Raw genomic sequence first — 15,841 nt, 5'->3', positions numbered from 1 at the left:
CGTAATGAAACGGCTCCGTATTGGAATCTAAATGACACTAAAATGAACTGAATTGGAGTGAACTGAACGAAATGAAAATGGAATGAGCTGAATAAAAAAGAAATAACTGAAAATGATTTAATAATTTAACTGAATTGAGCTGAATTGGAATAATTTAATTCAATCCAATTAAACTGAATTGAATTAAATTGAAATGAACAGAATTAAACTGAAAATAAATGAACTAAACTGAATGAACTGAATCGAAAGGAATCGAACTGACCTGTAATGAATTGAATTGAATAAAAAAAACGAATCGAATTGAAATTAATTGTGCTGAAGTGACGTGAATTGATTGGAACTAAACTGAATTGAATTAAACTGAATTCATTTAAATTGAACTGAACTGCATCAAACTGAACTGAATTGATTGAACCCCATTGAATCAATGCAACTGAACTGAGTTGTAATGAATTGAATTCAATTAAACTGAATTAAATTAATCCAGATACTTACCTCATGTTAAATATCTGGCCTGTGTGTCTAATACTTCTTTGCATTTGCTTTTGGTAAAAAAAATAAATCATTTAAATGGGCGTAACATAAAGTTCACTGCATCATGTTAAAGATGTCAACAATTGAAACATAGTCCAAAGATTTTTTTATTGCTTGTTATGTTAAAAATGAATATTAAAAGCATGAAGTCAGCATTTTGGAGTTTTATATTTTTTTATCTGTGTCTGTGTGTTGTCGTGTGAACTGGATGAACCCACAGTACCAGTCCGTGTCTCACTGTCTGTGTCTCACTACAGTCACGTGCGCGCAGTTATTGTCATCATAATGGCCGACTTTCAGCTTTTGTGCTGCAGTTTATGCAAATGAAGGCTAAAATAAGAGGATCTCTCTTTGTCAGCGCGGATCTCTTGCAACAGACGCGTCTCTGTTGGAGAATAAAGGTCCGTCAGAAAACGCGCTGCCTGGCACTCACAGTGACACCGACAGAAACGGAGCGGCTCTGATCTGCGGACCGGGTTTATTTCCGGGGTTTGAACATGAAAAACGAGACGGATCATCTCCAATCGACTCGTTTTCAAATTTAGAAATGTCTCTGCGTCGCCTCCTCCTGCTGCCCCGCATGAAATATGACCAAAATTATTCCTGAAATCCATCCAATCAGAAGCCATGACGTCACATAGCCACATCAACGCCCATCCAATCAGACGCTTTGCCTCGCCCAGAGCCCATCCTGCACCGTCATGATGCTCGCTCCGGATGCAGTTGTCATGGAGATGGGAGAGAGCTCGGCGTCCGCTGCCGGCGCTGTTACCATGGAGACCTCGGGCTCGGCGGAGCGGGCAGAACCGGACCGGATCGACGTCCCAGCGGTCCGGAACAGAAACTACCGGGTGCTGATCGCGATCGGAGAGATTTCCACAGACTATCACCTGGAAGCGGCGCGGAGTCAGATCACAGGAGGTGAGACAAAAAAAAACAAAAAAAAACCGAACCGCTTTACTCGGACTGCGGTGTTCAAAGTGCGGGTCGAGGGCCATTTTGTGGCCCCTGGAACCTTGATGTGGCTGATATTTAGGCCAATAAGAAATAAATCAATGAATTTTATGATAAAATAAAACTATTAATAATTTCCATTTGCATGATTTATTGTTTTTCTCTTTTCTCTCTACCAAAAATTGGATGAAAAATTTTCAGTTTTTTGTTTTGGTCTCAACTAGCACTTTTTTGAAGACTACTTTTGTTTACAGAAACTTTATAATTCATTGTACTTGTTTGGATATTTAAAATGTCTTCCAAGTTTAGGGCTAAATGTTTGTTAGACTTCAAAGTTCACTTATCTTTGAGAATGCATTCAATCAATCAATCAATCAATCAATCAATCAATCAATCAATCAATCAATCAATCAATCAATCAATCAATCAATCAATCAATCAATCAATCAATCAATCAATCAATCAATCATTATAACATTCTTGTTATATAACTTGAAAATGGGCTCAAAATGACAATGTTATAATTTATCTCAATAACTTCTGGGACAATTTATCATCCAGCAAAGTTTCAGTGACAGGCCTAGCAATGTTGTGATAATGATAAAAGAACTTTTTAAGTAAAATACAAAATAATTTACAACAAAAATTAATTTGCATTTCAAGTCAGAAAAGAAATATGACCCATAGACTATTTTCAGATTTCAGTATTTATACAAAATATATATTGGAGATGTACATTTTAGCTTATTGTTTTTTTGTTTAAATAAAAAAAATACTGGAACTCAAAAATATACAGATTTATGCCTCAAACCTGAAGTGTGAATATGACCGCTTATATCTCTTTCTGTTTGTTGTTTCCTCTGTATCAGGTCTGCTTTCCTGGAACGTCGACCTGTCTGTCTGCGACCTGAATAAGGAGCTACAGCTGTTCAGGAACAGACACACCGCTCAGTTTTCTCCTCAGGTCAAAGGTCAGACTCAGTTCATCGATCATTTTGCAGAAGCTTTGAACGGCAGCAGGACTTCCTGGTGTGTAAAGCCGTGTGTGTGTGGGCTGTGATCAGTCTGGATGGACAGAATACGAGTGGAGTTTTGTCTAAAACACATTTCTGCTGCTTTGTAAAAACGAATTAATCAGCATTTTTCATTTGATTTACGAGTTAAGCAGCTGCTTAACTCGTACATGCCTTGGACTGACCCTGCTTATAGATAATAGTTTTGGTAAGGTTTTGTGGAATCTATTTTATAATTTTCCCTTCTGTGAGCTGCTCTTATTGACGTTGATTTAAAATAACTCAGGGAGTGTTTCTGACTGCTTGGCAGAGAAACATTTCTGAAAGGTCAGTGTGGAAAAGCGATCAGGAAGTGCTTTTAATCTGAAAGGTCAGTCCTCAGATGTGGTTCAGAGGGGGTTTAAATCCCCCCAGCTCGTTTGTGTTTACCTTTTGGAAAGCGGCCTCCTCGTTTCTGCCCGTCACACTGCGGCTCCCGACGCCGTGCCATGAATACTAACGCAGCGGCTGGTGGGGGCAGCGCCGCCAACATGGCCGACAAACCCAGACACAAAGAGCACAGAGAGAGGAAACCTGCTCCACCACTCACTGGTCACCTCCACTTAACTTAACACAGCAACAGAGGCTTATCTTTGATTTTTCATGCAAGTTTTCTAAGTTAAATCAGCTGATTATTTATGATAATTTCTGACTGACTATATTGTTTTTTAACCATTCAAACTGTTTTCATCTGTTTTCACCTGAATATCTGAGAAAATGAAAAGAAACTGCAGACAGGAACTGAGCAACATGAAAATCCACTTATCAATTAATATGAAGAATATAAATACATTTACATGAAAAAAATGAATTTGCTTTAAATCGTAGTCAGCTGGAAATATACAACTTCATGAAATGCAGAAGTGTTTTTTTTATTATTTTTAAATGTTTCATATATTTATGTTTTTTTTAATTATTATTCATTCATTCATTCTTTTTGTTTATGACCAGTTCAAATAAGATGTTTTCTTTTTTAAAAAGCTTTATTTTGCATTCACAAGCATATTTTTTTAATCTTAAGGCACATTCATATAAAAATATACTCGGGTTGAGATCCTGTTCTAAGGCTTTTCACTCATTTTTACTGGGCCCCTTTTTATGTGGAGTGTTTCTGTAATTATGTGTAAAATCATGACACCTCTAAATATAACTTAATCAGAAAAAACATGCAGATGATCAAATGATGGGAGTGTGGGACGGATGGTGCAGAATTATGAACAATGTGTGAATTTATACACCAAAGTTGTGATGAATTAATTGTCAGATGGAAAGTATAATCAAAATCAAGAAGTTTATAAATTTAGATACTTACAAATAAAGAGACGTGGCAGTAAAACAAAATACTGTAAAATTGATCAGATAGGAAAATTAAAGATTTTTGGTGATTCTGTCAGCAGTTGATTTAAATTTACTAGCAGAATGTGATGAAAAGCAGAGGATTTAACAGCAGTAACTTCTAAAATATGCAGGTGTGTTATCAGATTATTGCATATTATAAATTAAGAGATTATATAGTTTACAATATTCTTATTGCATTTTTTCTGACTCGTTATATCAGCTGAAATCACTATCAATTTAATCAGCATACCAATGAAAATGGAGCTTATATGATTAAAAATAAATAATTTTTCAAGATGGCCGCAATTTTTGAGGCTTTTCAATCAAACAGTTTCCCATTTTCATGACTTGGATGAACTTTATGTCACATCATATGTTTTCCACTGTGGTCATATATTGCTACCTGAACTGGTTCAATTGCTATTGTCTATTCAAAACTCTGTTGTACTGTACTCTGCTGTAGGGGTTCCCAAAGTAGGGGTCGGGAGCCCTGGAGGGGCCATAAAAACACTAACTGGGGGGTTGTGGATGGTTTTCAGAATCATAGTGATGCGACTCCTGAAGTGTACTTAGGGCCAAGAGGGAGAATATTAAATACATAGCTACATTAAAATATCATTAAATGTTTCATTAAAAACTCTATATTAATACGGATTTTAGTTCATCTTAAAATTATTCATATTTATTTTTAAATAAGTAGAGGGAAAACATTTTATATATATATTTTTAGGTGGTTGCTAGCCTCTGGCAGTGTTATTATTTTGGGGTCACAGGCTGAGAAGTTTGGGAACCACTGCTGCACAACAAACAGGAAGTCGGTCATCTTGGATTGAAGTTGAAATGCTGACCCTCTTTTGGCCATATGTAAACTCTGCATTTGTTCCAACTCATCCTTGAGGTTTGGATCGATCGGCTTCAAATCTGGTTCGAATGATCTTAAGGGATAGAGCAGTAAAATTTGAACAAATGGTGAGTTTTTGAGCATGCTAACGGGGTGTGGCCAGACCTCGGACTTTGACTACACACCACCACTGAGCCTTTGGTCAGTTCATCAATCGAGGTCTGTGATTGGTTCTCAGCTGGTGACATCACTGTTTCCTCGCTGAACAATGAGGCACACAGACAGCCAGGCTACATAAAAGATCTCCTTTCTCCCCAAGAGAGGAGGAAGAGGAGGATGAATGAAGCTGTCACCCACACGGCGCGATTAATAGAGGCCCAGTGGAGCGGCTCTGCGGATTGATAACTGGTGAAACAGAACCGGGTGGAATCAGAGACCCTCAGGGGAAACAGGGACCATCAACGCTACAAAGATCTGGTGTACAAATATCATCTGAAACCACTTATCTGAGGGATTAATGTACATATGTAACAGCTGGGTTTTATTTTAATAATATTAATATTGCAAAACAATAATTGTCTTGCAATATTAAACAATTAAAAAATTTAGAAGTTTGTCAAAATGTGTTTATTTACTCTTCAAATTCATTTTGTTTTGTCAAAAACTTGATTCCTCTTGACAGAACTTACCGGTTCTGTTGTGCTGCTCTTGACGGTTGGTGGTTACCATAGCAACCCGTAACTGACAGCTCCTCCCCCTTTTTCTGTTGCCGTCAATAACCGTGGTGTAAATTAGGATCAGCTCTGTGTTTTCTTTACATTTCTTATTTTATCTTAGCACATATTCTAAACAAAATCAATTACATACAGTAACTTTGTCATGTTTTCTATGTTTTTAACTTTAGCTTAGTTTAATTTTTAACCACTGCCAACGGCTCATTGCTCCGCAGTTTGTTTAGGGACATTTATTATTTAATAAATACAGAAAGAAGTCGATGGACTGATGTTAACCACCAATGGTCATATCTTGTAAAATCACTAAAACTAAAAAAAACACATCTCTGTAGTTTCATGTCAAGCTATTTAAGAATATTCTTTGGGTCTGAAGTAAATTAGTTCACATTTTGTCCTTTTTTTAAAACCTTGAAATCAACATTTGAGCAAAATGGTTGAAATGTTGATTACTTCAGCTACAAAATAACTAAATGATAAAAGTGATTTTGTTTTTTTAGACAATTTGTGTTCCTTGCTTGATTGTGGTTTTTTGGTTGAACCGTTTGGAAAGTGTTGACTTATTTGGTCTGACCACCTAATTTTCTAAACTGAATTCACTAAAACTATTCAGTTTTTTTCCCAGAATCCCACTTTAAGAGTTTCAACATTCCCTTAAAGGGGAAAAGGGCACAGAAGGCTATCTAAAGTAATAGAGAAGTGACAGTAATGTAATACTGCAGACACAGCATAATTGTTACAACTCATGTAATGTCATTTTTGTCTGGTCTTTATGTCATTTTCTCTCAGTAGGGAGATTTAATTTTGTGTTGCTGAACCAACAGAAGAGCTTTTTATGACTTTCTCTCCCACGCTGCACATCTTTGGCCTGCTGTAGTCTTCCTCTATTGATTTCTGCCTGAGGAGCCTCTCAGATGCAGAGTAAATCATCGCAATGTGCTGAGAAAAGCAGAAACCTTCGGATGATAACCTCACACATGCAGCTTGTGTTGCTGTCAGCTTTCTGATGATTTAATCACAGTTTTTACATAGCTCATCAAAACACGATTCGTGGTTTGATTAGGAGTTAAGGTAGGCCTGGGTAATAACAATTTTATCAATTAATAGAATTTTTTTTCGTTGAAGATTTAATTTTTGAAAAATCTGTAACAGATAAAAATCGAGCTGCACCATCATCCTTCTACCACTTCTTGTCGTCTTCTTCTGCCAGCAGTAACACCTGGTTGTTGATCGCATGAAGTGCTTTGCAAAATACATCTATTTCAATATGGCCGTAAAAAAATCCTAATTAAGCTAAAAAAAACCCGTCAATTTTATCGAAATGGCGTATTTCCATAAAGCCAATGTATTTTCGTAATTCTAAAACATACAATAGCTCTAATGTGACGTCACAATTTCGGAAACTTTGTAACCGACAGCCATCTTGGCAGGCAGTTGCTAAGGAGTTGCTATGACAACAATAAACAAACCACAAGCTTAGAACTAGCTCTCACCTCATTCCTATCTAACTTATAAACAATAAAAGTACATCACCATTCTCTGAGTACTCTACACACCTCTGTGTATTACTAGGACAAATATCAGTGATATTCACTGTAGTACTAACTGTATATAGTACTTGCTTAGCTAATGTAGCTAGCTAGGACAGCTCCTGTATGATGACCTCCGGTCTATGGAAACGCAGTTTCTATGGCAGACCGTTTTAACATAAATGGTTTCACCACACTTACAGTCCAGATATTTGAAATCGGTTTATGACTACGGATTAGTAAATTAAGATATCTCTATTTATATTTCGACTGGATCAAATGACGTCAGATTTACCATTCGGTTGTATGTAAGCTTCCGTTCAAGATATCTACAATGAATTACTGATTATCTGAAATATTATTTCAGATATGTACTATTAAATTATAACTAGTCATGAAATAAATTTGCAATATCTTGCTTTTTGTTCTGGCTAGTCATAATTCTACTTACATGCATCTTGAATAACACTGTAATTCAATATATCTTACATGTATTTCAGATAGCAGTAAAAACTCAGACACGTTATTGATTGTAGGCGCTGCCTGTGTGTCCCGGTTTAAAATTCAGCGCTGTTTATTGATTTGCCCCATCGTTCTCATGCAGCCGGGGTTGTTCCTGAAGATGTTGCCCCTCCTGTTTCAGGTTCTTCCATCCACACCAGACAGACTAACACTAATGCATGACTTCTGAGTGTTTAATGATTGTAATGCGAACTGTGCCAGAAAGAAGAGAGGCTGCAGGCATAAGTGGTAAGAAAAATGCTCCATGCAGGCAACAACAAATATCTCACTCCCTGTTTCCTTTGCTGTTCCATGAAGATACGTCGATTCAAACTCTCCTTTCAGAGTCACTCCATCAAGGCTGTATTCACATTTTTTATCCACTTTAAATGAACTAGAACCTTTTTAATTTGAATGAAACGACTGTTTCATCAATTCCCTTGAATTAATTTTGAACTGCTAATTTACTGCACAACTTTCAGTTGAATAAATTTTGAAATCTTTGTTGAAGTTTTATCTTCTTCAAGCAGCTGGATGAAAATGTTTATGCTATTATTTTGAGAGGACGTTTTATTCTGCTATTTCCTCTCAGATTATTATTATTTTTTCAACTGAGCAAATGGAAAGTGTGCAACAAATGTGAGCTATACAGAAAAATACAACACTTACATGAAGGTGTTAATTAAACAAATACATGCAAAAATTCACCTGGTTTGTTTTATTTAGTTCCCATAATGCATTGCTTTCCGTTTAAAACAGCTTAAAATCTATTGAGGTGCTTCTGTCCTGACCTGGCCAATTAGGCAAAATTAGCAACAGATTTAGCAACACTGAACTAACAGGTTGGTGTGTAATGACTAATTTAGCCCTGATGAGGGCGATATGCTATGATGTAACATGTGTCATTGATATATGGTGGGTGTCAACATGGTTGAAGTTAGCATTAGCTTCTGCTAATTGCTATGTTGATGTAAAGCTTTAGCATTAGCAGAAATAAAGTTTATGATTAGTGTTAGTGCAGCTAGCTTTTTAGCTAGCGGCGCCCACTGCTTAATGTCAGGGATCTTATTTCTTTAAATCGGGAGTATATGTGTTGTTTTTTAAGATCTCAAAGCTGACTGCCAGTTATCAGATGTGTTTACTTTATCAATTATTTGTTGATACAGGTCTGATAGTAATGAGGCATCTGTGTGACTAGAGAAACTTCACCACAAAAATTAGTTTTTTGTTATTTTATGGAGCTATGTTGCTTCTGCTAATTGCTATGTGGATGTAGCAATTAGTTGATTTAGCATTAGCAGAACTAAAGTTCATAATTAGTGGTTTAAGGTTAGCGCAACTAGCTTTTTAGCTAGCGGCGCTCATCACTTAATGTCAGGGGCTTTGTTTCTTTAAATCGGGAGCAGATGTGTTGTTTTCTGACATCTTATAGCCGACTTCAAGTTGTCAGATGTGTTTTACTTAATTATTTCTTCATTATTTCGGTCTGGTGGTAATTAGGCATGGGTGTGACTGGAGAAACTTCACCACAAAAAATAGTTTTTTGTTATTTAATGGAGCCATGTTGGTTTTGAAAGCTTTTTTCCCCTTCTTAGATTAGAAAGCTGCTTTTTGTATTTACTACAGAGTGGTTAAGAAAGCAAAATCAAACTAAATCTATAAATGTTTAACAGAATTTCCATGTAAAAAAGGAGAAAACTCTTGACCTTCAGATGGGTTGCGTCATTCAGAGACAAACAGATCGGGAACGTTTCCCAGAAAATGCATTAATCTGCTACTACTGGAGGAAAAAAATACTACGTCCAGCTGCCGCGTGCAAGACGGATTTAAAGGGATGATGTAAAGCGGCGAAGGAGGGAGGGGAGAGAAGATGAGGACGCCTGGCATCGTTGAGCGGTTGAGGGGAGAAAAAAGGCGTGGCGGGTCGGCCATAAGAGCTGCGTGACCTTTAGAGGAGACCAACAGGCATCGGAGACGATGCTGCTACAGCAGCTGTGAAGGAGCTCGGTTTCATTAACTGGCTTATTGCACAGACATTAAGAAAACAGGAGGTCAGCAGAGAGCACCATGTTGTAATGACAGAAGCCTGCAGAAGACTTTGCTAAAATCATGAAAGAGTGTTGATTTATCCCCTGGGCTCCATATTCTGGGACAATTAGAGGATTGAATCAGATTTTAACCTGCAGTTTTTCAGGCTTTCCGATTGTTTATTTTTAAAGAACATGTCGTTTGCTATGTAACACAGTTTGTCATTTAGAGTTAGCACCGCTAACTGTGCAAGTTAGCGGTGCTAACTCTAAAGAACTAACTAAACACTTGTTCCAGAAACATTAAAGCGGTGGGTGTGATATTTAGTGGAAGCTAATAATAAAACTCTACACCAGCGTATTATTTGGTGCAAGCTAACGCTAACGTTCTATGCCAACATTGTAGTCGGTGGACTCTAATGAAAAGATAGTATGGTATTTAGTGGAAGCTAATGCTAATGTGATATACCACCATAGTATTTAGAGAAAGCTAATGTTAAAGTGCTATACCTATTAATTATTAATCATATAAAAAAGGATTTAAGAGTTTCAGGTTGACATTCTTTATGCTAAAATATGAATTCTTTAGGATGCAGAGGGCTGGACTGAGTCGCTCCACTGGGTGTTTTTCGGTCAGTGGAGGATCTGAGTGAAAGCTTGAACTAATCTGCAGACACTAATGAAACCAGACTCCATTAGTTCTGTGTTTACTGCTGCAGTAGATGAGTTATTAACAACGCTGAAACCGTCAGATTGAGATTATTTTCCAGTTTTATTGTGACGAGTTAAATCAGCATTTAAGGACAAGTTTACAGGACAAAGTTCACCTTTTTTAAAATTTAGGCAAATCTGCAGGATTATGTTTTTGTGTAAAGACCCTCATCCCACTGAAGTTTGTTCCTTTATTAGAAAAGGTTTAATTATAGACTCAGAGGATGAAGGTTATTTTCCTGAAATAAACATTTTCTGCACCAAAGAGAATTATTCTCCATGTTATTTCAGGAACAAAGAGACAAGAGAGCAAAGAGTCCATAAAACATTTAGACAAACAGACTTTTCTGAGTCTATTTGGGTTTTAGTTCATCTGGGTTCACTGACGACTCTGCATTAATTCAAAATGTTTTTTTCTAAGTCACTCCTTTTTATTTTCAGCCTCATTTACCTTTAATACCCAACAATAAACACATAGGATTTAGATAGATTTGTTTAATTGAAATATTATTTAGTTTTGAGTCTAAAAGGTGCAAGCTTGCATCAAACTAAACCTTTATTTTTTAAAATAAACGTCACAGGCTGATGTTTACTGCTGCTATTGGGTAAGAAACAGAAGCAGTTTTCACTTCAACACAGAACTTCATTACAGGCTTCAGCTGAAAATGAATCTTCCCAAATATGTATGAAGTGTAGAACAACACAACATCAACTAGAAACAGCAAATCAAATAAATGCCAAATCTTCTGAAAAACAGAGAAAAACAAAGCGTTGGATTTGGACATGGCTGCATTTACTACAAACCGTCAGCAGATTCTGAGTCCGCTGTTTCTGCTCTGCAAAAACAATATTTTAAGCATTTTTGCCTTATTTCTTCGGAAGACATCATAAAACACTTGAAATAAGACAAAACTTACAAGCAACTTTTCAACATATATATGAGCTTGTTTTAAGTCAGTAGTTACTTAATACTGATGACAAAGTTCTATTTCTGGCAGATTATGTCACTTGTAACAAGGAAAAATGTTTCGTTATAAGTGAAATAATCCGCCACACGAACTACACTTTCAACTGTAAACTTTCAGTTTGAGAATAAAAAAAAAACAAGTTTTTGATATAATCGATTTTTCTTTTCATTTAAAACTCCAAAACTGAACTTACACCAGAAACCAAAGAGTTAAATTACAACAGCGCTGTGGTTCCGTCTTAGACAAATACACTGTCTTCAGTCAGAGGCTTCTTCACATTCGCTGTAATACAGACTGCTAGAGGAGAGCTCTCATGTCAGGAGCTTCACCATTTACAAAAACTTTATGAAAAAGTTTCAATCAATATGAATTACAACAATATTTAATTTCTCTTTTGTAATCAATAAAGTATTTTTGAAATTGATTTTGTTTTATAAATAAGTAAAATATATTTATGAATAATAATAATAATAAATATACTTATTTTAAATGTCGATTTATGTTTTTTTAATTTACTTATTCCTTAATATTTATGATTATGATTTATAATTTATTGATTGTTTATTGCTGGGCTGCACATTACTTCATTTAAAGACACAAGATTTTGTCTTTTGAAAGCTTTTTTTTTGTCTGCTGCCATAAAGCAAGAAGAGAAAAAAGAAACATTTTCAGAAACTTTAAGCAAAAAAAAAAAAAAAACAACTCTGGAACCTCTGAATCATCAACCTTTTTATAGTTTCTTACAAAGGTAATTTTCCTGCCTGTTATGAAGATAATTTTAGCACAAAATGAGTCAGAAAAGCTGCAATAACAAAACTTCTGGACCATTTCACCTAGGAAAGATTAATTTACTGATTAATTATGAAATATCTGCTATTTGGGTTTTTCAGATAATGTTTTGGGGGAAAAACACGTTGAGGAGTATTTTATTATACTTTTACTTGAGTGATTTTATTATTTGGTATCTCTACCCACTGTGAGTAACTTCAATTAATTCAAATCAAAAACATTTTATAGATCCCAAAGGGAAATTTAAAAAATGTATTTAATTTAATGAAGAATGAGCTTTTTTTTAAAAAAAATAAGAAAACAAATATTCAGCAAACACACCTGTAGTTTTTGTTAAAGTTACAATTTAAAGTTTATATAGAAAGAAATTGATTTGCCAAAAAAAAGATAAATTCTATTAATTATTTTTCATTTTGGTTCTTAAAATTTCCACATAAATTTAAATTCTGATGGTGTAATTTTAAAATTTTAATAATGTTTTGATCTGTTACTATCTCACTCATACTTTTTCACTCTTATCTGAGTAATTTTCACTTTTGCGTAAAAATATGTTAAAGTATTGCTACTTTTACCTGAGTATGATTTTTGGCTACTCTCCCCATTTCTGGCGTTTTTACAAATATGCATTAATACCTTTGACCCAAATCTCTCGCTTTAATGATCATTTTAAAAATCTGCTTAATTTAGCGTTAATATTTAAACACAACTACTACGATTTAGCATTTGAACGCCTCATTGCCACTTCGTTAAACAATAACAAGTACAAATTCCGAGCGGCTCCTGAAGGCAGCATGAGGCAGCAGCTCAGTGTGGGAGGTTGAACCGATCCAGACCGTTCAGCCTTCATCCTCATCTTCATCCTCAGCAGCATCAGGACCCCTCCCTGCTGCACCCGCGGCGCTGAAGGACGGTAAGAGGCATCCAACCATCCATCCAACCATCCATCCATCCAACCATTAAACCATCCGTCCAACCGTCCGTCCGTCAGACGGAGACGCGTCGCGCCTGGGCTGCGTTGAAAGAGGATTAGATTCAGCTTATTTTTATCATTAGTTTAACTGAAGGAATCTGCCTGAATCAATAAAATTATCCGAGGTTCTGGTTCCGCTTCGTGCAACGTGAGTAAAAACTGAAATCTGGAGTTTAAAAGAAAAAAGCAGGAGGTTTTCTTCAGCTGAGACTGAAGCGTTTCTGCGTTCATCTGGCGCGTTTAGCTCGGATTATCGTTGCGGGATTTCAGAAACATCTCCCCATTCGCGTTGTCATCTCGTTTACATTTACATTTCATGCATGTTGTGGTTAATTTATGCTTTATGTGTCTGAAATAGTGCTTAAAATGGGAGAAAGGGTGAAATGCATCTTTATTTCCACACACGTCCCCGGGCAGCTTCATGTTTTGGGATTTTTCCGTGATTCTGAGATGAGGCTGCAGTTTGTTTGGCTGTGAGGCCTGCAGCCTCCCTGACTCATGCTGCTCTCAGCGCAGCCCAGCAGATTCAGGTGACCTGATTCTTTATTTTTATTTTATGGTGGTGAAAACAGACCTGAAGGCAACAGCTGTGGAGCATTTTAGTTAATTCATGAGCAAAATGTGCAGGATTAATTCTGAGTTATGCAACGAAAAATGCCTAAAAATAGCTCGGAGGGACAGAAACAGCAAATATAAGGACATTTCTACCAGACAAATCACTTTTAGAATCATAAATTAGTTAAATTAACGGGTTAAATGAAGCGTTTTGGTTCAGGATACAATTTAAAAAACAAAACAGGTTTATGTAAAAATTATGTTAAAAATAATTAAAAAAGCAAAAAGGAATAAACACACAAAAATAAATGATAAAATAGCATAAAATGAGACAAATGGAGGAGCGTTGTTCTGTCAGGAAGAGCAGGAGCTTCTTAAAGAGACAGAGACCCAATTTCAAGGTGTTAAGTCCAGAGTTGGGTAGGACTTAGTTACTTTTACCGTTACTTGAGTAACTCTTTTTGAAAACAAAAAGTACTTTTAGGAGTATTTTGATTACGCTGTACTTCTTACATTTACTTGAGTAATTTTATTATGAAGTATTTCTACTTTTACTTGAGTAAAAATTTCTGGATTTTCTATCCACTGAATTAAAAACATGTTTTAACCAAAAATCCAGACAGGTTTTGTTAAAGTTTTGTGAGTTTTTGAATGAAAGAAACTTATTTGGAAAAACTTTCATTTTACTTGATTTGTTATTTTTGTTACTTATATGAATTATTTTTCATTTCGTCCTTAAAAAACCCAAAATTTCCACATAACTTTACATGTTGACCCATCTGATGATGTGATTTCTAAATATAAATGATTGATAATTTGATCAGTTGCTCAGTAATTGAGTAAACTTTTTATCAAATACTTTTGTACTCTAGTAATTTTTTGGACGGCTGCTTTTTACGTTTACTTGAGTAAAAATATGCTGAAGTAGAACTACTCTTACTTGATTTTTCTGTTAACTTGCGAAGTCCATTTTTTAAACGTTGTTTTATATATGTAGCATTTGTAGAACAACTGAAGGCAACAGATACTTAATTGTGCTGTAAAATGTCTCTGTGCCTGGAAAATACACAACACTGCCCCTTTAAAAGTTGCTACAGCCTTACCTGATCAAAATCTACAATAATAAAAAATTCTCTCAAGTTTAAAAGCTGAAATATTATTAAGAATGATGAGACAGGACAGAGTTTTAGGGAAGTATGGTTTATTAATGCTCAGCACAGGGTCTAAAGTCTGACGGTAAGAGTGGGAGGAACTGAATTCTTTGAGTTAAAACGATTCAATTTTAACAACTGAAGGTAACAGTTAATTGATTGTGCTGTAAAATGTCTCCATGTGCCTGAAAATGCATAATGCTGATGGAATGGAAATATTCCAAGATGACAATGTCAGAACAGCTGTGAAGCTCGGTGGTGGTGGGATAATGGTGTGGGCCGTTGGGCTCAGTGAAATACTTCAGCAGATCCAGACATTCTGGAGGGTTTCAGACGCTTCCTTTCTGTTCCAACATGACGGTTCACCATGCAGGCAGGAACAATGAGCAGAAGAACGTAACACAACACTTTTGAGTTGAATTAGAGAGGAGACGCTTGTCCAACATCAGTGTCTGACCTCACAAATGTGCTTCTGAAATCAACCCTGTGATTGGCTCAGATCTGTGATCTTTAGATTAAATATTTTTTCCTGTTTAAATGCTTCACAACTGGAAATTCCCACTTTGTTCAGTCTGTAAATGCAACAGTGTGCTTTTGGTTTAGTTAAAGTTACAAACAACAATTAAGCAATAATTTGAGTTTAAGCCAATAATAAGATAAATTTCGACCATGGTATTCATTCATCAGTCAGTTTCAAACTCAATAAATAGTTTGGAGCTAAATAATTGACATTTAGTCCTCAAGTTAAATATTTAGCATCATTTTGACTTTACTAAGCTTAGTAATTAAATATTTTGTTTTGTTAGCAAGCTAAATATTTAGCTTGATGGCTAACAATTAACTTTGCGACTTAACATTTAGGCTGCTAACTAAATATTTAGCTCCAAACTATATATTTAGTTTGGGACTGTGACATTTACTGATGAATGAATAGCATGGTGAAAATATGACTCAGATTTCTCTTATCATTGGCTTTAAAAACCTCAAATTATTGCTGTTCATTTTTGACTGTTTGGCACTCCATAGAAAACAGTTCAAATGAGAATCAGGTCAGAATAGCAGAATATTTTTAAACAGCCAGTAAAACGCCGTTCAGAAAGGTTGGCTTTGTGGCCGGCTCATCATGGAAATGTGCTGCTTGAGTTTAGATGAACCAGACGAGGAGCTAAAATCTGAGGAGTTTCTCCAGA

The 15,841-nt window shown here is 35.8% G+C and overlaps 1 protein-coding gene across 2 annotated transcripts in view; it reads left to right on the top strand.

Annotated features, from left to right (window-relative positions):
- Window positions 1–1,235: 1,235 nt before the first annotated feature.
- The window catches only part of map1a (microtubule associated protein 1A), a 30,676-nt gene continuing 16,070 nt past the window's right edge, over window positions 1,236–15,841 (top strand). The window contains exons 1-2 of one of the 2 annotated variants that reach the window (XM_005808098.2): window positions 1,236–1,455; window positions 2,358–2,459. In XM_005808098.2, the coding sequence (XP_005808155.2) occupies window positions 1,236–1,455; window positions 2,358–2,459 (322 nt within the window). Of the gene's footprint in view, window positions 1,456–2,357; window positions 2,460–12,784; window positions 12,886–15,841 lie in introns of those variants that run through there. The other variant, XM_014472159.2, reaches the window with a different exon arrangement.

The sequence above is a fragment of the Xiphophorus maculatus genome, chromosome 4 (genome assembly GCF_002775205.1).
Source record: "Xiphophorus maculatus strain JP 163 A chromosome 4, X_maculatus-5.0-male, whole genome shotgun sequence".
In the NCBI taxonomy this organism is placed as follows: domain Eukaryota; kingdom Metazoa; phylum Chordata; class Actinopteri; order Cyprinodontiformes; family Poeciliidae; genus Xiphophorus; species Xiphophorus maculatus.
This window is presented reverse-complemented; position numbering and strand designations above follow the sequence as displayed.